At 36.6% G+C, this 27413-nt stretch overlaps 1 protein-coding gene across 4 annotated transcripts in view; it reads left to right on the forward strand.

Annotated features, from left to right (window-relative positions):
• rapgef3 (Rap guanine nucleotide exchange factor (GEF) 3) overlaps positions 1-27413 on the forward strand; it is a 56055-nt gene that overhangs the window by 21661 nt on the left and 6981 nt on the right. For all 4 annotated transcript variants that reach the window (XM_017694217.2, XM_017694218.2, XM_017694216.2 and 1 more), the window contains 17 exons: positions 12018-12124; positions 12949-13070; positions 13194-13374; positions 14883-14967; positions 15063-15123; positions 16557-16633; positions 16843-16989; positions 18764-18876; positions 19292-19380; positions 20409-20487; positions 20701-20851; positions 21400-21482; positions 21686-21716; positions 22738-22816; positions 22989-23126; positions 24231-24328; positions 25140-25265. In XM_017694217.2, coding sequence (XP_017549706.1) covers positions 12018-12124; positions 12949-13070; positions 13194-13374; positions 14883-14967; positions 15063-15123; positions 16557-16633; positions 16843-16989; positions 18764-18876; positions 19292-19380; positions 20409-20487; positions 20701-20851; positions 21400-21482; positions 21686-21716; positions 22738-22816; positions 22989-23126; positions 24231-24328; positions 25140-25265 — 1767 coding nt within the window. The remainder of the gene's footprint in view (positions 1-12017; positions 12125-12948; positions 13071-13193; positions 13375-14882; positions 14968-15062; positions 15124-16556; positions 16634-16842; positions 16990-18763; positions 18877-19291; positions 19381-20408; positions 20488-20700; positions 20852-21399; positions 21483-21685; positions 21717-22737; positions 22817-22988; positions 23127-24230; positions 24329-25139; positions 25266-27413) is intronic.

Genomic DNA, 27413 nt, shown 5'->3' on the forward strand with positions numbered 1-27413 from the left:
CTGTGGGTTTTACAGAGGCGGCTGTTTCCCTGTACAGTTGAAATGACCTGATTTAAACCAGGCTAGAGGGCAAACTCAGTAGTATTTTCTGTGTGAAGATAAGTGAAGGCATTGTTTACATGGAAGAAACTTAAATACGACAAATTTTGATCCACAGTTTCTAATTATTTGCTGAGTTTAACGTATTGAAAAAAAAACTGCATAAAATATAAAATATGCCATAACATTTGCATGGGCCGTACGTGAAATTCAGCACATAAACGGTGAGAATTGTTCTCTGTAGAGGATGCATCATTTCATTTAGAAAATCAACAATAATGTAAATTGGCCAGGGCCCCCCAGATTTTGCATATGACTCTATGTTATATGCTTTTGTTGCTGGAACCATGAAGATGTTTTTCACATCAGAAAGGCGATAATAATTCATAGTTGTATGAAAACAAGAGCATAACAAATCTACATAAATTAACTATTTTCTTCACCTTAGAGGTCTATAATTCTGTCTAATTCAGAACAGGTAAATCCAATTAGTATTTGTACTTTATCAAGGGAATTTTGCTGATACTGATAAATATGCAGAACCTTAATTGTTGGCTAGTTTTATCGACATATACATTGGTTGAAATTATGATATATATCAATAATATCTAGAAATTCTTGACTCTGCCATATCTATGGGTTAAAATGATGACACATTTACAGGATACTAAAGTTCTAATACACATATGTTCAGAGACACATTGTAAAGAAATTCACTCTTTGGTAATATTTAAGAGTAAATGTAACTATTAAGCCAGTTTAATTATTCACTCCCCCAAAGGGATTTAAACCTCTAATGACTAATGTCATCTCTTTTATCATATCATATTTCCTCCCTTATTGTATCATGTGAAAGACTGAGAATGTCTGAACCCAGGACATCAAACCTAGTCCACAGCAAATCACATTATGTTTCTGCTCCATGGCTGATATAACAAGTTTGCACTGAATCACTGATTTATGTTGTGTTAAATTTTCTAAAAAAAATAAAAAAGGGGTATATAATAACTTCTCATTCTCATTTTTTATAACCTGATTTATACAACTATATGCTCTGGAGAGCTGATCCCAGATTTCCATTCTATTCAGAGATTTGCTGAACATAGCTGTTATTTTCCTCAGAAAGTTTTATTGCTAATGCTGTTGTTCATTTGTTTATTTATGTTCTAAATCTGAATGCTTTCCATGCAAGGCCAGAAATCAAGAGTCAGAGGCAAACTATAGAGTGAAGGGTTTGGCCAAAAACCAAATAAATTTGCTCATCACATGGGGATAAAAAGTGTTTCATTGCACAGCTGAAACAGTAGGAGCGGCCTGAATTCTGTTTTCGTTTTGGTAGATAACAGTGGCCTATGTCATATAATGTCTGAAACTGAATAAACAAGTCTCAGTGTGTGATTTAGGAATGTAGTTTGCGAGTGTCTAACAGTAATAGGTTCCATTACTTGTTAGTCACATTAGCTTTGTAGCTCCAGGGCAAAACTTAAGAAGCAAACGTCAGATGCTGAACACGGCTTGGACATAAGGGGAAAATTCAGTTATACTTTAATGAAGGCCAGCATTCATAATGCTGCATAACATCTGCATAAGTCTTTCATGACAACTAACATAAAACTACAACATTTATAAAGATCTATTCCATGCATCACTTCTCATCAGATGTGAGTGAATAGATTGTATATAATAGACAGAATAGATGTTGAAGCTGAGAGATTTTATTGTTTTTTGAAAAATATATTCCCATTTTGGATTTGATGCCAACAACATGTTGCAAAAAAGTTGGGACAGGGCAACAAAAGGCTGGTAAAGTTGTGTAATGCTTGATTGGCAACAGGTTAGTAACATGATTGGGCATACAAAGCATCCCAGAGAAGCCAAGCCTTTCAGAAATAAAGATGAGGAGGGGTGCACCACTCTGTGAAAGACTGCACGATAGTGCAACAGTTCAAGAATAATGTTTTGCAACATAAAATAGCAAAGAACTTTTGCTGTTAGCATACAGTTCAAAAGCCAGCATCGGTGATGGTAAAGGAGTGCATTAGTGCATGGGTGATGTGCATATCTGTGAAGGCACCATTAAGGCTGAATGACATATACATGTTTTGGGAACATATGCTGCCATCTAGATGACGTCTTTTTCGGGGAAGACCTTGATTATTTCAGCAAGACAATACCAAAACACATTCTGTATGTATTACAATAGCATTGCTCTGTATTAAAAGAGTCCAGGTGCTACACTGACCTGCCTGCAGTCCAGTCCATAATATGTAGCACATTATGAAATGAAAAATATGACAAAAGAGACCACAAAGTGTTGATGAGCTTAAATAAACAAGAATGGGGAAACCTTTCACTATCAAAACTACAGCATTGTCTCCTCAGTTCCCAAACAATTACAGAGCTGTTAAAAAAAGAGGTGATGAAACACAGTAGTAAAAATGCCCCCATCCCAACTTGTTTGGAACGTTTTGTTGGCATCAAATTCAAAATGAGCATATATTTTTCAAAAAAACAATAATATTTTTCAGTTTCAGTATTTGATGTCTTATCTAATCTATAATATCTATATTATTTTACTTTACAAATATGGTTTACATGATTTGCATATCATTGCATTCTATCATCTATTTTTTTAACCTTCTGCACAGTGTCCCAACTTTTTGGGAAGTGGAGTTGTATTTTCAAACCATTAAAAATCTATCCACATATATTAGTAAGTAAAGGAATTTACTTTTTACTCAGCTACATTTTCGTCATTCATATGTAGTTCCTAATTCCTTTTTTGTATTAAATTTCATGTTTTGTTGGTGACATCACCTGTACTGCTTTGGTCACACCTCTGACTGGAACTTTAGCATTTTATTTTAAACAAAAATAATCAGAAAAAGTGAAGACTAGAGCCTAACCCTAACAAACTTCAGTCGCTATGCTGATAGGTCCATGATTTACTAAAAAGCTCTGATGCAGTTCTATAAGTTATGTAGTACTTATAGACTTATAGACTTACGTCGTACTTATAGAAGTAGTTTTTTGACTTGATACTAGTAGTAGTTTTATGGAAAGGTGCTTTTATGTGAGACATTATTTACACAAAAATTAATACTTAAGTATAAATTTAAGTTACTCTACTAGCCTGATGAAATCACATCAAAATGAAAAAAGCAGTCTTCATGATAACAGATGCATTGTGAAATAAGTATGTTTATGTAGGTTTATATCAGGCTTATGTAGGTGTCATGTTGCATACAAGTGCTGCCCTTCAGTGAACTTGAAACCATAGCTTTAACCCTCACTTTCCTTTACCCTCCTCCAACCAAAACTGATCCTCATCCACTTTGTCTGGGTCTTATCTGTGCCCCTTTAAGAGGTGCCTTAAAGGCAGTTCTCTGGCCTCGATAAGAGGACTGAAAGTGCAGAGCTTGGTAAAGTCATGCTTGAGTCTATGCTTTCTTCTGTGACCCACGCTCTCACACTCAGAACTGGAGTGCTTTTTGATCTGAAAGCCCACATGTACATGAAAAGAAGTCACTACTGTACTAAATGTATGCCCACATGCTTTGTAAATACCCTTCACTACCTGTCCACTTTTGTGCACAGCTGTAAATACACAGCTTAGTCAGCCAGTATAATTGTATTTGCTCAAAAATGAAAAATGACATTTTACTTAAACTAAACTGTTTATTTATGCATTATTCATTTTTCTTTTAAATCAAATGATTAATCAGTCGTTATTAACAATGTTTTATTCATTTGCAGCTATAGAAAGGGTTATTTCATTTGAAAGGCAATACATTTTATTACAGCTATATGACAAAATGTGCTTAACCAGAATGTATTCAGCACTTCCAGTAATTCCCAGAACATGAAACTCACATGATTGCAATATGAACATAAAAATAATGTGAACACTATTTACAATTTTCATCAATCATGTCCAGTGAGAGCAACAGTGGCTGCATGCTCTCGCTCCTAGCTCCCTTGTTGATAGATCCAAAGGTCTCCCACACCCTTGTCTAGTGTCTACTGAAGGCATCCTCCAGTGCTAATGTTACTGAAGACTTGAGGTCCATCTGTGATAAATTTACCATGCTCAGTAGCTGGAAATAACTTTACTAAGTTGTATTTCAATGAGAGGGTTATATAGAGTCATAGCTGGACACAATTAGGAAACTAAAAGAATGTGTTATCAACTCTAAGAAAATGAATAGCAATAAGAATTTATCACATTAGCATATTATTAATGCATTAATTCCTACGCAACAGTTATTTATATAGTGCTATATATACTAGTGCTCCTTAATACTGTCCTAGACAATATGTTTTGTTGATGGTCAAAATAGATATGACATTTCTGAATGTTTTTATTATATAACATATAAACAGACATTATTGGTGCTTTATTTACCCACTGGCAAATCATCTGTGGCACATTAATATTGCTCAAGCAATTTATTGGAATTTTGCTCTCATTTGTGTATAACACAGCCAGCGCAATAAATGTGTGTTCAAAGCAGCTTACTTCTGTGAAATTCTCTAGGCCTCTTGAGTGTTTTCTTTGCTGAGTGCTAGACTTCTGGGAGTGTGTTTATTTGTGTGGAGTGTAGGCAGGTCCTGTTTGCTCTAATGAAGGAACAGTAAGGAGATTGCAGGAGGGTTGTTTTCTTGTCACTATGAAGATCTCCCATAGGAATGTTACTTGTTTGGTTGCCGTTGTTTGGTTGCCTTGGCCATGATAGATTATTAGGGTGATCATTTTTTTCCTCACAGTGACATGATGATGTTATGTTTATGGGCGATTTGACAAAAAATGTATCATCTCCACACTTGAAGACATTTTCACAAAGCATGGTATGTAATATATAAATCGTACAATATGCCTTTTCTCTGAAGCTTGCAAACAATTTAGAAAAGACCAAACAGTACAGTGAATAAAACTTTGACAACTATTTTTATACTTAATTAATTAATTAAGTTTTTGCAAAAAGTATATAAAATAAATTAATAAAATGACAGCATAATGGTCAGACATCAGTGTTTGAACATTCATTGATCAACTACTTGTTACTGTGCAGTTTAAAAAGTTAATACAGACTGCTTTTTCTTCACAAACTCACAATAAGTCATCTAAATCTCTCATTTTTATTATGCATGCATTGTTCCGTTGAAGTCTTATACCCATGATATATGCTCAGAAATGTGTATTGTAACAATAACATCAGTTAGGCCTGAAATTAGAAAGAGAAAACAAGAGAAAATTTTTCTAACTGTAGTTTGTAGTTAGTTGCCACACTCGTCCTCTGCCTGCCCACCCACCTATATTGTTCTCCACGCCTGTACAGTACAGTAATGGAGTCTTCCTTCCAGCCCACCAAGGTCATTCCGCTGCCACTGCTCTTGACGCTTGTAGCGTCGCCCACAAACGGAAAACACAGCAAGCGACTGAGTTTCCTCCCTTAAGTGCAGAGGTGGAAGTGTTCTATCGGTGGAAAATCACACTTTAGAACCAGTGACCATACTGTACTTACTTTAGAGTTTTACTCCTAAAGTTCATACAGGTACTGCATGAGCTTTGATTTTTACAAGGGCTGCACAGTATTAACAAAATACTATGTTGTAATTCATGTGAGACAGTTTTAATTATTGTTTTTTGCATCACATCAAAGCCTTGTTTCATGAAAACACTGGAAGGTTTCAGATTACTCAGTGTACAATAAACAATTTAGTGATTTTTAGAGGGCTTATTAGCATATTGATTCAGCAATATCAAAATAACAAAGGATAATATTGTGATAACAGTTAAAAAGCAGTATGTTGTGCAGCCCAACATAAATTATACAGAATTATATTCTGGGTGTTTCAGTTAGTTGGGACTCTATTTACGATCCAAAGAAAAAAGAGTCACTTATATTGTGATAAAAACTGAAAGTCAGTGAAATTTTTGCTCATTTCTCATTCACCAGTTCTTTATTGCAACCATCAACCTTGGTTTAATGCCATACAAGTCAAACGTAATATGTGCAAGTTAAATCATTCTCAAATAATGTAATGACAATTTATTCCAAAAGGACCAACTGTCTTTAACTCCTACTCATGTTTCTCCTGGACACTGTTTGAATTAAAGGTGCTGAACAGTTCTGTAGGCTTAACCTACAATCTCAAGTGTATGTCCAACATACAGTCAGTGAAGCACTAGCACTGAGGCTAAAGTTCTCCAGGGATGACCAGTCACCCCAGAGAGATGCTATGGGTAAATAAAAGGCCATTCACTGTTGGTTGGGGAAGTATCTATCTAAATCATTGTCTGTAGTAATCTAATCTAGATTTTATGCTACACACTGTAGAAAAAATGTACATAGTATTCAGAGTGCCTTAAAATTGTTACAACAGTCACAAAACATGAATCTGTTTTATGCCTTATCAACTTATTATTTGAAGTTCAAATAACTTGTTGAAGCATTTCTCCCACCCACACCCCCCCTTTTTACAGTGCAGATGCTGCAGGTAGAGATTATGTTGGAAAACATTGGAGCATTCCTTTAAGCATAAAATCAAGAGAAAATGTGTAGACATCACCATTCTCTCTTGTGTTTGAGTCTGTAGCCTGAAGCTTGTTTCTGAGATTTCTACTTAGTTATCTAGAGTCAATAAATACACAATGTACACATAGACTGCAGGAGCTTGCACAGCTTACTCATAGTCAGAGTTTAAGCATTGTGTATAATATTCCAAGGTATTCAGACATGAAATTGAGGAGTGTCCTCACATAAGGTAATGAATAGAAAGAAACTGTCCTATGAGACTGAGTGAGAATAGCCATGGCCCTGTCTGACATTACCATCTAATTTCTGCTTTACCGTGGGACCAGGCCACGGATTGGCGATGACAGGAGAGAGATTTACATGCTCTGGGTCTGTAGACACAGTGTCTACACACACCACAGCTGGTGGGAACTGAAAATCTGCTGACGATAGTAATATACCATCAGAATAACATCAGATGATGTTAAGATGGAAGAAAATAAGTGGGAAAGAGAAGGTATTACTTCAGTAAAGGGAACATTACAATGACCATGTAATGCACTTATTAAGCCTTAACAAAGCAGTAGTTGGACGGCCTACTACTTACTACATTGGAAAACAACAACTACAGTAAAGTAGGCATTTTCCACACAACTTTTATCTGTTTAATATACAGTGTTGTAGCATATAGTCTCAATACCACATATTAATGGTCCATGTCGTTTCTTGTTCTTGGGGTAGAAAGTTTTTCTTGAGACCAATGGAAACACATTTTAAACCAGAAACAGTAGTAATGTAGAAATAAGCACTCAATTAATTAGTAGTCATTAGCTTGATAAGTTAGTTACCGACTATTAGCTTAATAAGCCTTAATAAAGGCATAATAATGTAATCGAACATGCAAAAGATTGTACTATGTAATACACAAATAACATTGCTCTAAAAAAAGGTTAAATCACTCTTGTTATTGCCAGATTACATAGTAATCAGCAGCCAGTTGATTACCAAGCTCTGGCTTGATAATGCTTAGTAAAGGCATAATAAGTGTAATGAGCAGATAATGAGCAGCCAGTTAATTATCAAATTCTGGCTTGTTCAAGCTTAATAAGCATAAGGGCATTATAATCCTTCCCTGTACTGAATTGTTACCTACATGTATGCCTCAGATATGTTGTAGTTATGTCTTAACATTGTGGAGCAAGTAGCTACACTACAGTAGTTATAACTTTTTTCACCATTTATAGCTATGATGCTAAAGGTTAAAACTGGCAACTGGTGTTGGTGCATTGCTTTTATTGCTTCAGTCCTTGTGAATGGAAATTAAGAGTAAATAAACATAATTAATTTTTTAAAATTAATTTAGAAATAATAATAAACACAATTTATACAAACAACAGTAGAGCAATGGAAAGGGATAATGTGGTTTTCCTAGAGTGATTGGGCATGCTCCTCTTTAACTGGAGTGGGTTAGATGCTTGCATATTAAAGCAATAGTTAGAAATAGTTAGAAAAATGGAATCTGACAGCATATTTATAACCACTTTGTATAACAACTTTCTATGAAGCAACTTACAGAAAGCATTATAAACATGTTTTTTTCATCACTGTTGTAAGCAATTCTTACTTTTCAAGTTTCTCTACAATTTAGCATTTAGGCTGTCTCCAATGGACCTGCTTAAGTTAAAACATGCTCTATTAAATATGAATAAAATCATATAATTAATATAAATTTAAAAAGCAGTAAGGACAACAGGCTTGTCTTGGCTCACTGACTACATTTGATTAACTGACTGGTACATTTGATTTATTTTGACAACTATTGCTACACAGATAAGCATTATATTATTGTACATGTTTACATGTTGGCTACCATTGCACGAGAACTGAGGCCAAGTGGAGGCCGCTTCACTTTGGACTGATTAGACAGAGGTCAGCCAATCCTTCATGGGTCAGAAGCCAGTTACATCATCATGAGGAACTGACCAGTCCAGAGGCCTCTAAGGAGAGCCAGAGTAGAGGACTGCCCAATAAATGTATGTAAAATTGGTAAGATACGTGAGAGAGACAGAGAAAGAGCTACTGGTATAGATGGTAAAAATGGTAAAGAGGACATATTTTGCTAGAAATGTCTTTTATTTTTGGGACCACCTACTTGGAAAAACTACTGCGGCAGAGAACAAGCAACATGTGCTATTCACACATGATAATGGAACAATGCAAACAAGAAAAGGACAGTGAAAATGCATTTGTTGTTGCGGGCATCTGAAAGCTGTGTTCTTAAGTATAGTAAGTATGTTAGGCCTTTAGAATACTGTGCACCTGAAGATAAATCATTAAGAAATGTACATTCAGTACTGAGTTTTTGATATGATGACTTGATGTTTTTAATATCAGTTCTTCATTTTAACATCCCACGCTTTATGAAGCTCTTCTTTATTCTTAGAGTGCACTGTATTATGGTTTGTCTTATATCTCATGATCAGTGAATGTGGCCTGGCAGGCATACAGAGAAACATTAGGGCACCATAGCAACAAAGATGGCAAAAACTGCAGCTTCCCTCATTGAGGTTAAGCTGTTTGGGTGCTGGAGTGGGATGGGCCGTCAAAGGCCGAGGGAGATGGGCTGAGAATGATAGAGACAAAACAACAAATTACCCTTAAACAGAATTCCCAGCAAATTTCTGCATTATTGTATCGTTAAGATGTAAACAAAGTAATTCAGAGTGATCCAGTGTGAACTGCCAGACTACAAGGCTAACCTAGCTAACATGTAATAAAAACTAATACCACACCAATTAGTATTATACAAGCAAAATACCTAAATTATTCAACATGGTTTTCAAAAAATCTCAAGCAGACCTTTTTATATTTTCTAACAGTATATGACATACTGTTGTCTACATCTACATATATATTTGAAGATATAAGATTTAGTTCCAACAATGACAATATATTAAATTCACAGCTTCCAAACCACATAAATTCACTCATACCTGTATAGACTAAGAGAGTTCTGCCAGATGAGATCAAAGAGTAAATTTATCACTGATACATCTTTATGTTCCAATGTGCACAGAAACAAAATTTTAATCCTTCTAATGAATTTGTTTATTACAGATTCATGCTTACAATGCAGTTCCATGAAGTACCAAAATTTTACAAAAAATACAGAAAATAAAAGTGCAACAATATTGAATATGAATATCCAAAGTTAATGGGCAAAACCATATTAGACCAATTAAAAAAAAAAAAACTGTCTGATCTTAAGCCAACCTAGAACTAGAAAGAGGAAGGGAAGAAAGAGCAGATGTATTTTGAGAAGGTTTGAGAAAAGAGAAAGGACAAAGAAGAAACCATGCTAGATAAGGGCAGATAGTGGGGGAGAGGTAGTAGCAAGATGACAATGATGGGTTAGAAGAAAGACTGGATGAAATTAGAGCAGAGGGAGTGTGGTGGAAACAGAAGGGCTGAGAAATGTACCACGCTGGAACACAGCAGGGGGACGAGGTGAGAGGTAGTATTCATCATTAGGGATGCGCAGAGTTCTTTAAAACACACTTTCAGCAGCCTCCGCAGAGGAGGTGTAGGAGAGTGAGAGTGGAGCAGTGTGTGTATGACACATTCTCACTGGCCACTCACCCACACAACAAACACACACGCACACACTCACCAGCGCAGCATGCACAGAGCTGAGGAACTGGCTGCCAGGTCTGGACTATTGTCTCTCTCCCTGTGGCATTTTTTTCAGATTGTAGTTGTAAATTAAAGGACCTTGCATGTCTTGCATTTTAATTTTTTTTCCCTGAGTGTTTTTACAAATTTGTGTAATTAATTTAATTTATTTAATTGTCCAACCTCTCTTCATCCCTTAGAATTAAATAGGCTTTTTTGGTTACTGAACCATTAAGACTGATGTATATGTCCTGTATTGTGCCTCGTTAAAAAATACTCCTTAAAACTTTAATAAAAATGTGTGGAGCTAAACTGCTTTAGGTTGAAAGGTGGATATAACCAATGTTTTTTGTGACATTCATGTTTTTTCAGCCTCATTACTGTATACCTAATGAGTACGTTATAAGGAACACTATACTAATACCTGATAGGGCCTCCCTTTGCTCTAAAAACAGCCTCAATTCCTCATGTTGGGGATTCCACAACATGTTGGAAAAATTCTGTTGAGATTCCGGGATTTGTTGACATGATTGCATCATGCAGGGTCTGCAGATTTTGCACTGCAGGTGCACTTTCATGCTGCGACTCTCCTGTTCTACTACATCCCAACAGGTGTTCTGCTGGATTTGGTAACTGAGAAGGCCACTGAACAACAGTTGTCATGTTCATGCTCATGAAACCTGTACCTCAGTAAAACTCAAGATTAATCAGACCAGGCCACATTTTTCCAGACTTCAAATGTCCAGTTTTGGTGAGCCTGTGCCCACTGCAGCCTCAGCTTTCTGTTCCTGGCTGACAGACATGGAACCTGGCTTGTTCTTCTGCTGTTTTGGCTCCCCTCAGTTATACAGAATGGTTGTCTGAGTTACCTTAGCCTGTCAGCTCAAACTAGTCTGGCCATTCTTTGTTGACCTCTCTCATTAACAAGGTGTTTCTGTCTGCAGAACCGCCACTCACTCTATGTTTTTTCTTTAGAGGATGTTGTGCATGAAAATCCAGGGAGATCAGGAGTTATAGAAATGCCCAAACCAGCCTGTCTGACACCAACAATCATGCCACAGTCAAAATCACAGAGATCACATTTTTCCCTATTCTGAAAGTTGACTTTATCTGAAGGTGCTGGCCTATATTCTGCATGATTTTATGCACTGTGCTTCTGCCATATGATTGGCTCATTAGATAATTGCATGACTGAGTAGGTGTACAGTTGTTCCTAGTTAAGTCACTGGTGAGTGTTTATGGAGCATATAAACTGGAGACCTAATGGTACATGTTTCCATACTAAATTATAATGAATTTGTTTTTTGATGATATGAGCTCTTTAAAGAATAAACTATTCTTTTTACTCCTGTCAGTATTCTCATTGTGATAACCTCACCATTTCCTCATCACACTCATTACTTGTAAATAGCAACCCTGTTGTCCACTTTCCAAATCATGCATTTACATACTGTGAGCTTGACTAAGCACACATTTAAGTAGCCCCATTAAGATGGTAAAAGGGAAAAAGTGCAATATAATGTAAATTAAATGTGAAATTAAATCAGTTAAATTTGCAACCACAGAGCAGTGTAATCACAGTTTAGAAAAAAGCTTTTTCCCACTGACTTTTACCCACTGCAGCCAAAAATGCTAGCTATACCACTTAAACATGCATCTGACTATGAGGGGAACTGTCCACTGAACTATGATGGAATGTAAACCTGTAATTTTGAAACCAGAGTTGGAAGGTGATTCACGCATTAAAAACCATAAATCAAAAAATTTGTTTTCTGTTTTCCTCTTTAGTTCTTGTCTGATCGAATCTTAAAGGCAGCCAGGGTGGTATATGGTGCACTGATTGAAAGAAATCCAGGCCTGATCAGAGACAGGAAACATCACCTCAAAACCTACAGGTACCTGTCAAATATGACCAGCTGTGTGAACTGAAAAAATCATTTTAAATGTATATGCCAATGTTTTTTTCACTTAATTTCTGTTAATTACATCGTGCATTGTACCATTGATTACCACCGACAATAATTCCCTGTGTTTTCCTGTACTTAGAAAGAACAAAAACACATTGACTTGAGGTTTGCTTATAACAGCAGCTACTGGGCAATGGCTGAATTGGGTAAATTTACACATAAAATATGTAACTCTACTGCAAATCTGAAAGTTCAACCAAGTACTCAAACAATACTGGTCTGAGGATGGGACAGACGTGACAATATCTTATCAAAACTGTTTTTATGAACTTTTTTCTTTTTAAGAACAAGCAGTTCTGATTATATTCAGTTTTTCTACACTAATTAAAATGAAGGTGTTGTTTGTAGTGATGCCATAGAAGAACCATTGGTCAGTTCCCTAACAAACCTGTTCAATGAATGTTTCTTTAAAGAACTATCTTTGTAAATTATATACATAAGTGGGAATAACCTTTATATTCACATAACAGAACTGTACAACCAAGCCAAAAGCCATTTAGGAACCTTTTTAACAGTGTATTTTTTATATTCAAGCATGATCAGGGAGGAACCTCTAGAACACATCTGGGAATGCATTAAAGTTAATTTACTGACTATACGATATAGAGGCAGCTGATAGAGAGTTAATGCTGGAATGTTCTTTTAGGCAGTGAATTGATTAATGGGGAAACAATAAATTATATAGTCAGAAAACATGGCTTGGTACAGGATTAAGTGGGACTAAATCATGTTTGTTGCTCCATGTCATGTAGACAGTGCTGCAGTGGGAAGGAGCTTGTTGATTGGCTGATGAAGCTAAACGACTGTTTCCAGTCCCGCAGTCAGGCAGTTGGGATGTGGCAGGTTTTAGTGGATGAAGGCATCCTTGTTCATGGTAACTATCAAATAACGTCTAGTGTCTATATGTCTTTGTTTTAATGACCTGAAGAAATGATGACCTGCGTTCAAAAGACAACTTGTTTTGGAAGTTTTAAAATGCCTACTTTTCTCTATATAGTGAAGCAGGAGTTGAACTTCCATGACAAAGACACCCAGTTTTACCGATTCATGGAGACAGAGTTTGACCTGAATCATACAAACAATGAGAAGGATTCAAAAGAAGATGAGCTTCAAGAAGGTCTGGCACTACTGGTCCAAATGGGTCCCGATGCTCTCCTGAATATGATACTTCGCAAATGGTAAGAACCAGAAAGTAAATGTGGCAGTTTTAATCATTTTTAGGCTTTAGAAACAATATAATTACAATTTACATCAAAATACAAAATACAGATTCAAAATACAAAATACAGCTTCCATGCTTTATTTGCTCGTACTTGCATGAAGTTACACTTGGCCAGGGGGTTGTATTAACAATCTTGAAAATTGCTGTGACGATAAATGATAGATATTTCACTTATTTATCTTACATTTCTATATCATTTTTAACAAATCTTTGTCTAGTGTAAATGTACATGTAACAGATTTTGATGATGATATGTGAATTGGAACACAAACTGTGAATTTGATTCCTGGCAATGGTACAGCCATTCATGCCCAAGAGTCGAAGACAGCATAATTGACCTTGCTGTCTCTGGGTAGGTAGAATGGTCCTCCCTCTCCCCATTCATTCAGCATGATACTTGTAGGACTGGGTGATATGAATTAAAATGTATATGATAACATTTTCCACACTGCAATAATAATTAGTATTGTAATTACTAATATTAGTACTATTATACTACTATTATAGCCATTATTAATATTATTATGGAATCTGATCTTAAATCAGCACTAGATCAGTTTGCCTCTCTATTGACTTTTGAGATTTTTTGTAAAAGTAAATTCACATACACTACATGTCCAAAAGTATCCAGATACCCCTTCTAATTAGTGATTTCAGTTACTTTAAGGTGCTGCCACAGCTCATTAGATGTCCGATTGCTTGAATAATCTCCATATCTTGTATAATCTCCTTTGGAAAGCATTACCAATAGAATGGAATGCTCTGTAGTAGCTGTACATTCTTCATGTATCATGCTGTACATGCTTCAGTATTGGGCTGTAAAGCAGTGAAGCTACATTTTTAGAGTGATAAAGAACAATCCAGTACCTTGGGAATGAGTTGGAGTGGTATTTGTGATCCAGAACTAATCATCCCACATCAGTACTTGAGCAAACTAATGCTAGGTTAATGCAATCAAATCCTCACAACAATATTCCAACACCTAATGTAAAGCCTTCCTGGATGAATAGAGCCTGTTACTGCACCAAACAGGGAACAAACTCCTTATTTATACCCTTTATTTTAAAGGCAACACTGGATGAGCGGGTGTCTACAAAAATTTGTATATCGTTGCTGAAGAAAACCTTGTATCTCCAAAATAGTAACTTTACAGGAGAAGGAAAAACATACTTTACTTTCGATGTAAGTCAATGGAACCAGAATTTTTCCCATGTCATTTTGGGTAATTTCTTTTAGGCCATTCATCATATAATTTACAAACAATGTAAAGAGTAACAGATACTTTCAAATTATGTCAAAAACTGAAAAATGCCAAAAATGGAGATACAATGTTTTCTTCTGACAGCAATGAAATATTGTGTATTATAGCAAGTTGCACATATTGTAATCCTGTGTATTTTATATGTGAATGCTTTATAGTAAACTTTAACAATTTGCGCTGTGTACTTCGTGTGCCATAATCAGTCCAAGCCAGAGGTCAGCAGAAGACGTGGAGGTCATCTATGAGGAGCTGCTCCATGTCAAGGCTGTGGCCCACCTGTCCACCTCCGTGAGTAATCACTTCCTGTCCCATTTCCTTTTGCTTTCTCACCATATCTCTCCATTCATTCCTTACTCTGTTTTCCTCTCTATCCATGCCTGTAGGTGCGAAAGGAACTGGCTGCAGTGCTGGTGTTCGAGTCCCATGCCAAGGCGGGCACAGTGTGTGAGTGCGAAAGCAAGGTTGACATTTGAACAGCAGTGGGCGAGAGCACAGATGACATGACAGCATCAGCGCTTGTGCATAAATACAAGAAAACATAGAAACAAAATAGTGACGTATAGGAGATACATCAAAGTTATTTCACAACTCTCATGCCCTTTATTGTAGTCACCAGTGATGAATAAGAAGTGCAGGCTTTCCAGCTGCTGTGATGATGCAATAGAAGCTGTAATCACATCATTACACTCTCCACTTTCTGGTCTGAAGATCATAAAGGTTATTATTTAATCAGGGCCAATGAACTCTCTCCCAGAGGAGCTCCAAAAGTTCAAACCTAGTGGAGAATAGACAGCATTGACTGCCTTGTAATTGTAAAACAGAAAACACTGCGTTTACACATAATTGGTAGTCCATAGGGTCCACTTACCCTTTACCTACACTCATTGGAAAATTTCATCAGGTACATCTCAGAGAAGTATACACTAGCGCTCAAATGTTTGGAATCATTTGTTTTTGTAATAATTGCTGCTATTTTATTCAGTATTTTATACAGTACTGATTGTAGTTTCTAATTTTATTAGCTTAAAAAAACAGAAGGTCTTTCCATATGATCTATTCAAAATAAGTTTTAGGTAACACCAAAACGTTACTTACTTATACATTACTTACTTAATACTACTTATTTTTCGTTCATTCTATGGTTAGAGTACAGTAATATTTCTGGACAAATGATCTGCCTGAGATTTGATCACCATTTTTCAAATCTAAGGAATTCTGGAAGTTATATTTAGCAGAACACCATTATTAATGTTTTACAGCTTTCCTAACATTCCTTCTTCTTCCACAGCTTCCTGCTCTTCAGTTGATAGTTGTATGCAAATGTCTTGGGAAACCTCTTTCAAATTATATGTTTTAAATCCACTAAGTAAAAATAAAAACTACCCATACTCAGAGATGCCACTTGCATGTGTTAATGAACAATGAATCTTTATTTGCTGACAAACATATTGAGAGACAAATATTAAAAATGTAGACAACACAAAAGTTATGGCACATTTAATATTTTTTCTCAATATGTTAAACTGCCAAACTTTTGCATGAAAGTGACTGTAGGTGCAAGATATATAGCTACTGACTGTAGCCCAGTTGTCGCTGCACAATCAGCCACTCTCCCCTTGTCCATCAATGGAAAAGGACCAACATAGGACCACTGCTGGCCAGACATTATTTCAGTCGTGGCATGTTAGTAGGTGCTGTGTTGCATCAGTTTATCAGGTTCAGATAGTATGTGGTAGGTATAGAGGACAAAGTGGCCAGTGAATATTTGTGCATGCGTGTGTGTGTGTGTGTGTGTGTGTGTGTGTGTGTGTGTGTGTGTTGCGGGGGGCGAGTACACAGCTGATGAGGTTCCTACTTAATGTGCTATTATTTCACAGTGTTCAGCCAGGGAGACAAAGGCACATCCTGGTACATCATCTGGAAGGGGTCTGTTAATGTCATCACACATGGCAAGGTAAAAGTATTTGGATGGCCTTTGTTACGCTCATCATGTGAGCAGGGAATGTCCACCACCATTAATATAGTGGTCATTTAAATCTAATTATAGGCCTTTGCATTGTTCTAAAAATGTTTCTCCTACGTGGAAAAGTGAAGGAAACCGTATTGTGTGTGTGTGTGTGTGTGTGTGTGTGTGTGTGTGTGTGTCCGCGTGTAATTTGACAGGGCTTGGTGACTACCCTGCATGAAGGAGATGACTTTGGCCAGCTTGCCTTGGTGAATGATGCTCCCCGTGCAGCTACTATCATACTGAGAGAAGACAACTGTCACTTCCTCAGAGTAGACAAGCAAGACTTCATTCGAATACTGAAGGTAAACTGCAAAAGTCGTTGTGTACATATGTATATGTCAAGATAAAGTACTGTGCAAAAGTCAGAGACCACACTTAATTTATTTAATTCCAGTGAAAATGGCCATTAAATATATATTGAATCTTTTGAGCAACAAGAAAAAGAGTTATTTAACAGTAAACTACACAGCAGCCTCAAGAACTGAATATAGTATAATTTTTTAGCATTTAGTTTGTCTTTATCTTTAATAGAGCATACATTCTTTTCAGGAGATCTGCTTTCAGTTTTTCAAAGAAATTTACAGCAAAAATGTTCTTAGATCTTGGTTGCACTCTCTGCATCCAAGGAATCCCAAACACACTCAGTAATGGTGAGGTCTGGACTATGGAGCAGCCAGCCAGTAGTTCTGAAAATACCAGCAGCTTCTTTGTTTAATTTGCAAATGTTCATCTTTTTTGTCTTATTTCCTTTTCTCAGTAACAACTTCTTGACAGCTGTACATCCTTTCAGCACATAGCATTGAGTTGCCTTCTCACAGTGAAAGGATGACAGAAAATATATGGATTTTTTCACATCTGCAGCAAGATTGAATCTTGATTTTTTTCCTGTTCCTTAAAGATGAATGCTTTAACCCCTTAAAGTCTCAGGCTTAATGCACATCAAGGCTTATTATTCAATAACTATAGGGAGTGATGAAAACTGGCTGAACTATTCATGGGTTACAGAAGTGTGTAAAAATTTTGTCCTTGATGTGGGCCCTAACCTTTTAGAGGCTTAAGTACTGCTTATCTGATTTTGACAGTTTTGGTGGCCTACTTGGTCTTGCACAGTTGTTACTCTGCATCGTTTAATCATTTTTGGGCTCCAGTTTTATATAAGTAGATTATGTTATATCAAATCTCATCAGAAATATCTGCTGAATATTTTGCACTTAATGGACAGTTTGACTGCAAATGAATAAGTGAAGAATGTATATTGCACAGTGATTTATTTACATTGCACAATACTGTATTGGCATGCACTGATCAGGCATAACATTATGACCACCTTTTTGTTTCTTTGCATATTGTTTATTTTTATCAGCTCCACTTACTACTTACTGCAGTAACACTGACGTGGTGGTGGTGTGTTAGTGTGTGTTGTGTAGGTCTGAGTGGACCAACAGTGTTACTGTAGTGCTGAGAATGATCCACCACCCAAATAGTACCTGCTCTGTGAGGATCCATAGGGTTCCAGACCATTGAAGAACAGGGTAAAAGGGGGTTAACAAAGTATGCAGAGAAACAGAAGGACGACAATCAGTAATTGCAGAACTACAAAGTGCACCTATAGAATAAGTAGAGCTGATAAAATGGACAGTGAAAATAGGAGGTGGTCATAATGTGTCAACCGACCAGTAAGATTTATGATTCATATTAGTTGAAATTGCATTGGTATAAAAGTGAGCTGTCAAAAAACTGAACAGTCAAATTTTATTGTCAGTTCTCAACTTTTCTTAAATAAAAAAGGTGTTGTAGTGCAGTCTTGGTTTCTTGATGATCTTTTGCATTTGATTTCACCAGTTCAGACTGAAAAATTAGAGTAAGAGCACAAAATCAACAAAATTATCACAAATTGTGATGATCACCATGTTCATTATACAGAAAACAATCCGACTTTTTAAGGTTAGAAAATGTAAGTTTAATATCAATTGATTTTATTAGCCAAAAAACATATCAGCAGAGCTGTAGTGTGCAGTGTTTTTGATGGAAATCCTGTGGCATGTTTCCACAACATTGTTGTGTATCATTATGCAGGATGTTGAAGCAAACACTGTTCGTTTGGAAGAGCATGGGAAAGTGGTGCTGGTCCTGGAGAAAACCTCGGGACAGGAGTCGCCCCTTCAGGGTGGATCAGGAAGCAGCAGCAAGTAAACAAACTACATCTCTACACTCACTCGTATTGTTCTGCACATCCGAGTATGCTGCACCTGCATTAAAGCCAGGCCCAAAGCCCAATCAAAAGCTTGAAGACTGCATGTTTAACATGTTAATCTGCAGAGTAGACGATGATAAAATGTTTCTATTGTGCAAAATGATTCTGACTGTGAAATGGTTATTAGCAAATAAAGGACCAGAGCACTTCTTAACTGGGGTGATTGTAAAAGGCAGGAAAGGCAATGAATTAGTCAGACTTGCCTCTATTATCTGCATTCAAGAGCATTTAATTAATTCTGAATTGATTTAATTGAAAAGTGGGCCCATCATTGGTGCTTTAGTATTACAGCATATTGTGCACGGCTCTTCTTCTCTATCTTTATGACTTTCTTTCTTTTTGCCTTTCAGATACACAGTGATGTCAGGAACACCAGAGAAAATTCTGGAACATCTCCTGGAGACTATTAAGCTGGATACAAATGGAAGTGATCCAATAGGTATGACATTTGCATAGGTTTTGATTCAGAGCAAATTGTGGATCAGTAAGAGCTTATTGTCATATTGTGTTGCTTTTGTTGATAAAGTAAATGAGTAAATATAAGTTAACATATCCTCTACAGGGACCAACTTAAGCTATTTAAAAAAAATTTTTTCTGTTAGTTCACAACTGTACATAAACTGTACATATTTTACTCTGCGCATCGTAGGAGTGCACATGTCGTAATATCTCTAGATTCAGATTTAAGATAGCTAAAGGGACCATCACCAAATTCTTGGAATGGATTGCTCGATTCAGTGGGGTTAACAGACAATTTTGTATTATGTAGTTATTGTATAGATATATTATATATGTTTCTTCAACCTCTTAAATGGCCAGGGCCCACCAACAGGCCCAAAGTTTTATTACACACTTCTATAACCTAAGAATAGCTCAGCCAGTTTGCAAGTCCCTGTAGTTACTGAATAGGAATCCTTAGTATGTAACAAGCCTGGGACGTTAAGGGATTCATTGTACACAGATATAACTGAAAATTTGCTTTTCTGCTAAATTATGTCATGAGAAATAGTTAAGCTAAACAAAATGTTCCAGACACACTAGGCAAATGGAAGTGGACAGGGAGACAGACCCAAACATCCCTGTTATTTATTGTTTTTGAATGTGTTCTAAAAAAAACAACAGTCAGGTGTCTCCAAATGTTCCGGTGTTTTCCAGGCTGCCTGAAAAGGAAAACAAGGCCTCTTTAATGAGACGTGAGCAAGTGTGTATGTGCATGTGTGTTTTCCTATGTATTCAGGACAAAAAGTTGTAGGAAAACCATAAAAACCAAGAGTAACCTACCTTGCCAAGACCAGCAACATGGTCCTTGGATTTAAATGCTTTTCTACAAAACCTACATTTTGCATTGTGTTTTTTGAGATTGAGATCAAAGTTAGGGTTAGGGTTAGTCTTATCACATATGTATGACCACATGCATTTATATTGAATGAAAACGTGTGTTTGTGTTTGTTTTCTCTGTGTCTTCAGATCCTTGTGTTAGTGACTTCCTATTGACACATCAAGTCTTCATGCCCTCTGCACAGCTATGCCCTGCCCTTCAGCATCAATATCTATTCATTATTGCTGCTTATATTCATCTTAATCAGTTTCCACTGGTTCTAAATAATCTTCACAGCTCTACTCGTCTCGGCCTAAGCCTCTTTAATCTACAGCAGATATATGACAAACTTGTTTGAACTGTTTTTTTTTTTTTGTTTGTTTTTTTGACTCATATGTATACATAAATTTGAAATTAATACATCCTTAACCCTCACTGCACCTACCATGCTGAGCCCTCAGAAGGCTCCGAGCTGGAGAAGGCTGCCTATGCTCTCAATACCAAGCAGAAAATTGTGAAACTGGTGGGTCAGTGGGTGGCACTTTGCAGCCCACTGCTGAAGGAGGACCTTGTAGCCTTGCAGTTCCTGGAGGTTTGTTTCTCAGTTGAATTTAGTTTTGTCCTTAATGCAGTTATTGTCTTTGTTTTGCTGTACTGTTTTTACAGTCATGTAATTTGTAATTGTTATGTAATTATTAAAACATAACATTGTGCACAACAATAACTTTTCTTCAAATCAAAATAAATCTCTTGCTTACATATGTGGTAGAGGTTATGTATTTTTGATTTATCAGTGTAATTATGATAAATCAGTTTCAGCAAACTTAGAAGACTGATTAAAGATCCATGTTGAAAAAAAAAAAAAAAAGATCCATGTTGCACTCTGTGTGCATGTTTCACTCTGTTTTTGAGGTGATCTTTTAAAAATTGTCCCTCTCATGTGAAGTTCAGCATGAAAATACAGGATTGGATTGTCAGGTGGCGATGATAATGACACCTGTACTGTACTTCTCTAACTCCTACACTTAATATATTTTACATGTGGGGCTGAAACTCATTATACAAGGTGCTTAGCGTTATTTTCACATTAGGATGTAATATTCAAGATAAAACTCATATTTCTCTTTTGCTTTGGGACAGAAACTGAGAGAAGAAGTGATGAGTGACTCAAGACTCTCAAACATGCTCAAAGAACAGCTGAGGGACAGGAGGAAAAACAGAGTGTAAGTAACAGACTTATTCACTCAAATATTAGGAATGTTTTAAAAATGTTTTATATTTTATGGCATGGTCTCTGTGATTACAACTGCCAAAAAGGTCACCCTGGTCTGCCTTCACATATACTTTATGCAAAGTCAGCAAAATCTAGACATACTCTGTAACCTTGTACTGTACGTTGACATTTTCATGTCTATTTTCCTTGCAGGCTAGAGAACGGATGCCAAACACTGACGAAAGTGAGTTCCATTCCCTCTCTGGGAAAGCTGCAGAGATAAGAGTCCAAACAATACAACCTCAATTAGAACTTTATGACATGGCATGATAAATACACTAGCCGCTGGAAAAGTCAATAGCTTGCCGTTTTCCCGGATAAACCTGGAGAACAAGGAGAACAAGAAGAAACAGAGCATGATGTCAATTTGGCCAGTAGTGGTTTAATGTGGTCTATGGTGACAACTACTATTTGTTTGTTATTTCAGCACTACCAATTCATGTCATTTTCACAACCCCACAAGAAAGGATGCAAAATTGTAAAGCTTTGGCAAAGGTTGTTTTCTTATGACTTCATTTGAAAGAAATTCTGTAAATCACATTTGCTTAGATTATAATGCCTATGTCTAATGTCAAATAATAATTGCATATTACTTGTTCAATTACAAAGTGAGGTTGGCAAGGAATTACATTTATATTCTGCAAAACATTTATGCAAAAATGCTTGTGCATAGAATATGTTTTTTTATAACATCAAATCATAATAAAATATTTCATTTTATACATACATAAAGAAACATGGTATGGCATGGTATACGCAATACATTCAAAAAGATTTTTACGCCTGTTTACATAAACTATGACAGAGAAATAATTAATATTGAAATACACCATGTTTATATTATCGTCTGGGAGTACTTCAAATTCTAAGGCTCAAGATAGATCAAGAGGGTCCTGCAGCTGATTGCATCCCCTTGAATAGTTTCTATATCTCAATCCTGACATTCCACTGATGAGAAGTACAACTTCATACACCCCACCCCCCAGCCTCCATCAATCTGTCATACCTAAGATGTTAAGCACTGACAGAAGAAAAGAAAACTTTGATTTATTTTTGAAGTATAGCTGCTGATTTGTAGTCCCATTCACCGCAGTTCTTTGAAAAATCTAAGTTTGTCTGTTGCCACATTGTTGAATACTTTTGAAAAGCAGCACAGCTGCTCACATCTGGTCAACATTTTTTCTCCTATTGTTCATATTTTACAGCTGAATCAGAAATTTGATTGGTTCACTGCTTATGAAGAGCCCCTTGGGAAGTGTCAGTCAATAAGAGCTCAGGACAAAGGTCTGTCTGTATTTTCTAAATGCATCATTAATGGTTTTGTATGAGGACATGTCGTTTGGCCATATAAACAACAATTACATTGCTTTTAAATTTCACTTAAACACTCAAAAATAAGCAGATATAGAAACTGCCTTGAACATTTCAGTAAACATATCTTGTAATATGCTTGCAGTCCTGTATGAAATTTTCAAACCGGACCACAATGCAGTGACACTGATGCTGCCTGTGAATACCTCAGTCCAGGACATAATGTCTGTTCTGGTGAATCCAGGAGGAGATCATGTACTGGTCAAAATGAACTCTTCAGGAGGTAAGAATGATATTCTATCATGCAGCAGAGTTTAAGTGTCTGTGCAAAACATATTTTAGTAACCGTTAAACCCTAAAGACTTGTGTCTCACTCTCAAAATGTCTCACTCTCATAATAGCATATCTTGCATATTACTATTTATAATATAATGATTACATATACTTAATTATTATAAATATTTTACATATCATAGCAACTACTTAATCGTTTATAAAAGTCAAGTAATAGAACATTAGAGAGAGAAAGTGTTATCTTGAATAAGGTGCACAGCTAAGGTGCAAGCTGTGATTTGATTTGGCATGAGCTGAAAGTTACAATTTGATTTTCTAAGTTTTCTGTTGTTTTTATTTGGCAAATAAAGAAAAAAAGTCATAAAAAAGTGAACAACATATGTTTTTAATATTGCCAATTTCTTCCTTCAAAAAATTGTTCCAGCTTAAAATAAAGCTAAATTATTGTTACTGGTCCCAAAAATGATACAAGTATGGAAAGTTGGGTTTAAGGGTTAGGGTTTAAGGGTTTAATGTAAGGAGTGTGAGGCAGAGACATTCACAGTTCACTTCATTGAAGTCAGAGTCACATCTCAAGTTTCGGAGATGCAAGTACAGAGGTACAAGTCCTAATCAAGTCTCAAGTATTTGAGGTTCAAGTCCAGGTCAAGTCTGAAGTCTCTGAAGTGCGAGTCTGAGTCAAATCTGAAGCCTCTGAGCTGCAAGTTCAAGCCAGATCTCTAGTCTCTGATGTGCAAGTCTGAATCAAGTGTCAAATTTTTGAGGCACAGTTATATCTAATAGTCTTGGGTGGAAGGTGGAAGTCAGACTCGCAAGTCTTAAGACTTTAAATTGTATGCCTGGGTCAAGTCTTGAGTCTCTGAGGTCTTTAATCTTTAGCATCTTTCTGAGTACAGAGGAAATCTGTAAGATTACAGGCTTAATTAATTATTCTATAGCTTGTATTAATTTATCCCAAGCAGTGGCAGCTTTGTAGTGACTTGCCAGCAGTACCACTAGTGACAAGTGTAATGTAAAAGGGTTGCTGATTGTTAGTTGCAAGACGTTTACCCTTGCCATTCCTATAAAATTGGTATGCTTTCTTGTCTGTTAGAAAGAGTTCAGTTAAAGCTGGAGGCAACAGCCGTCTCCATGTCTCTGGGGCTGAACGAGCGACTGTTCCTGTGCAGTGTATCTCAGGTGGAGCAGCTGGTGAGTGGCTCTTAACTCAGGAACCTCTCCAGTGTGCTAGAGGCACACTCTGGCTAACTGCAGCCAAGGCTGCTCTTGTCATCATGATTTCTGTATCGAGTAATACATATTTGCATTCGGGTGCTAAATAGTGAGACTTACATAAGATCAATATGTCACAGCAGTATGTATATTAATCATTTTATACCTAAGAAAGAAAGTCACTATTTCTGCCTGTCTACTCCTTTGATAACATGATTTCATAATGCTGTTGTTGCATTTATTTTGATATGTATCTAACCAGGCTAAAAAGTTGTAGGTTTCAGCAAGAAAGTTTTGATGAAAAAAAATTCTTCCTCACAAACAAAACAATAGTAAGTGAGTGATGTGAATTCCATTCTGAATGTGTACATGCTACTTCAAAAACTGTTGAAGTGCATCCAACAGTAAAGACAGCATTATGCTTCTGTAGACAGGGATAGAAATCACAGTAGTATCCCCAAAACTCCAATTCTACACGCTGATACATTGTACTATGTCCAACATGTGGTGTAAAAACACAAGTCATATAGGTTTAAACCCTTTAAATGTCCAGACCACACCTGCAGGCCTAGGCTTCCATTGTTTACTGCTATAATAAAAGATAAGTCACTTTACAGTTTGCATTATTTTCTGGGTAATTGCTGAACGGTAAGCCTTAGCGTGCAATACACCTAGCAAATAAAAGGTTTAAAATAACAGTGATGATGGACAGTCATTTGGAAGAGCAATGTTTTGTTCCTGTGCTGAAGTCATGGTAGGCGTGGCTGTCTTATATGTTTGTGTCTGACAGATGCCTCTGAAGGAGCAGCTCGGTCCAGAACAGAACACCATGGACACTCTAGAGCAGATGTGCTCCAAGGACATTGCAAGTCAGCTGACCAACTACGACTGGGAACTCTTCACGGCCATGCATGAGGTAACTGATGGAGATTTGAATGAATATTCCCTTAATCAGTAATCAAATAGATTAGATATTGTAATCAATAACCAAAAAGGTAGTATTGGCTAACAGAGAATAGGAGATTCTAGACACTGGAAAGCCCCTAGATTCACACACAGGATGAAAAGATGCACCTATTAGAGAACAAGTTAATATCAACATTTGAGAAGTAAGGCGGGGGGATATCAAATTACCCCAGATAAATGGTATATAAACTGTTGTTTGGAACACTCTATTTGTGCAGTTGGGTCTCTCGAGACCCTGTGCCACCTGATGCTGATATAAAAAAGAAGCCTTTTTCCTCTTCCATGAACTCAGCGTCTGAAGACTCTTTCCTTTTTGGCATCTTTTGAGAATTTACAACAGTTGTTAGTGAAAGTTTTTAGCTGGTATTAAAAGATTTCTTTTTTATTCATAATATTATGTTGGAGGCCTGGAGTTGAAGGGAATAGCCCTAATTCCTGACATAACAGCCCTGGATTTACAGCATTTTCTGTGGATTACTGTATGTCATTTGAGCTGTGAGCATTCCAAGATACTGGTTTCATCATTTTGGTACTGTATGTTAGACATGAGTGATTTGATTAGTCTGCTCGATAACTTACAGTGATCATATCAGTAACAAAGCACATAAGATTCCCCACATGCAGATCACCTTTTTTTCACCTGCTGAGAGCTAACAAGTAGTCATTCAAGTGTGTATCCGATCTGCCTGAGACACATGACTTATCAGATATGGAGCGTCAGAGACAGAATGAGTCAGGGAAAAAATGTATCACTGGCGGCCTTCTGTTGCATACATGTGGCTCAAGCTGCTGTCATTGCAGCCTGCTGGCACCGCCTGTGCTCAGACACCTGCCCCAGCTTTATCTGATGAAGAACATAGCAGCAGAGGACAAAAATGTCATCTTTCAGGCTACTACATACACTGAAAAAAGTGATGGACTTGATTCAAATGCGTACATCTTTTGCACAACACAATTTCTCTTTCAGTTCACTTACTCTCAGTAGTAGTAGTTATGTTAATGTAATATATACTCTTTGGCCATTTTATTAGAACACCTTCCCTATTAGTTCCACCATACTGGTGTACAGCTGCGGACTGTAGTTCTTTGTCAATGGTCAGTTTCTGACCACATAGCCACCCTTAGCTGTACACTGACATGGGGCAGGCAACATGCTGACATTGTGATTAATCATTGTGATTCATTTTTTCACATCACAATACGTTTTTGAGCATATTGTGGATGTCATCAGTAGTTAAAGAACATTAAGAAACTACGTTTCCTTACAAAGACGGGAAGAAGTCACATACATCCATTATCACACAAAAGTAATCTTTAAATGACATTTAATACAAATGAGAGCAGTATTAGGCCTGTTTAATTAGATTTAGTGCAGTAAATGCATTACATTTTGCATATTCATAGATTTGAGTAGTAATTTATAATGTAGCACTATTGTTTTTGTCTGTTCCTTATGAAATCTCATAAAAAGTGAATATCATTATGCACTTTGTGTATCAACGAAATGTCAGCGTGTCACCTGATTTCTAATAGGCATGGCCTATTTAGTAAGAAAAACATAACTCTAAACCTTCTGAAAACCCAAAATACATCACTGACTGTGAACACGAAAGGCAGCCTAATCAGAGGGTTGTTAGAATAGGATCAGCAACTAGGATCAGCAACTCTATACCAGGCCTTTCTACTGAAAGAGTCCGTGGAACAAAATAAAATATATGTTAATGTGTATGTTACAAACTTCAAGTAAAACATTAAATATCTTCTAGAGGCTCCAAATCTTGTTTAATCTACAACAGGAATTAATGCGAATCACTGCTAATTTAGCAATAACAAACTACTAGAATCCTGTAAGGCAGGACTATGTAGTAGACCTGCAAGGTAGGCAGTGCTTCTAAAGTGCACACTGATTGCAATCGAAATTTATGGGTTTCAGTGCAGTGCAGTAGCAGTGAGTGTATTTTATTAATGTGTAAGTGATGTATACAGCTAGTCAAGTAAATTCAATTTATTACCTTTTTGACTGCATGCACAGCTCTTTATCAGTCGTTTGAAAAAACACATGCCTGCTTCAACATTCATCTGAGCGTACAGGCATGCA

This window comes from Pygocentrus nattereri, chromosome 9 (genome assembly GCF_015220715.1).
Source record: "Pygocentrus nattereri isolate fPygNat1 chromosome 9, fPygNat1.pri, whole genome shotgun sequence".
Lineage (NCBI taxonomy): Eukaryota > Metazoa > Chordata > Actinopteri > Characiformes > Serrasalmidae > Pygocentrus > Pygocentrus nattereri.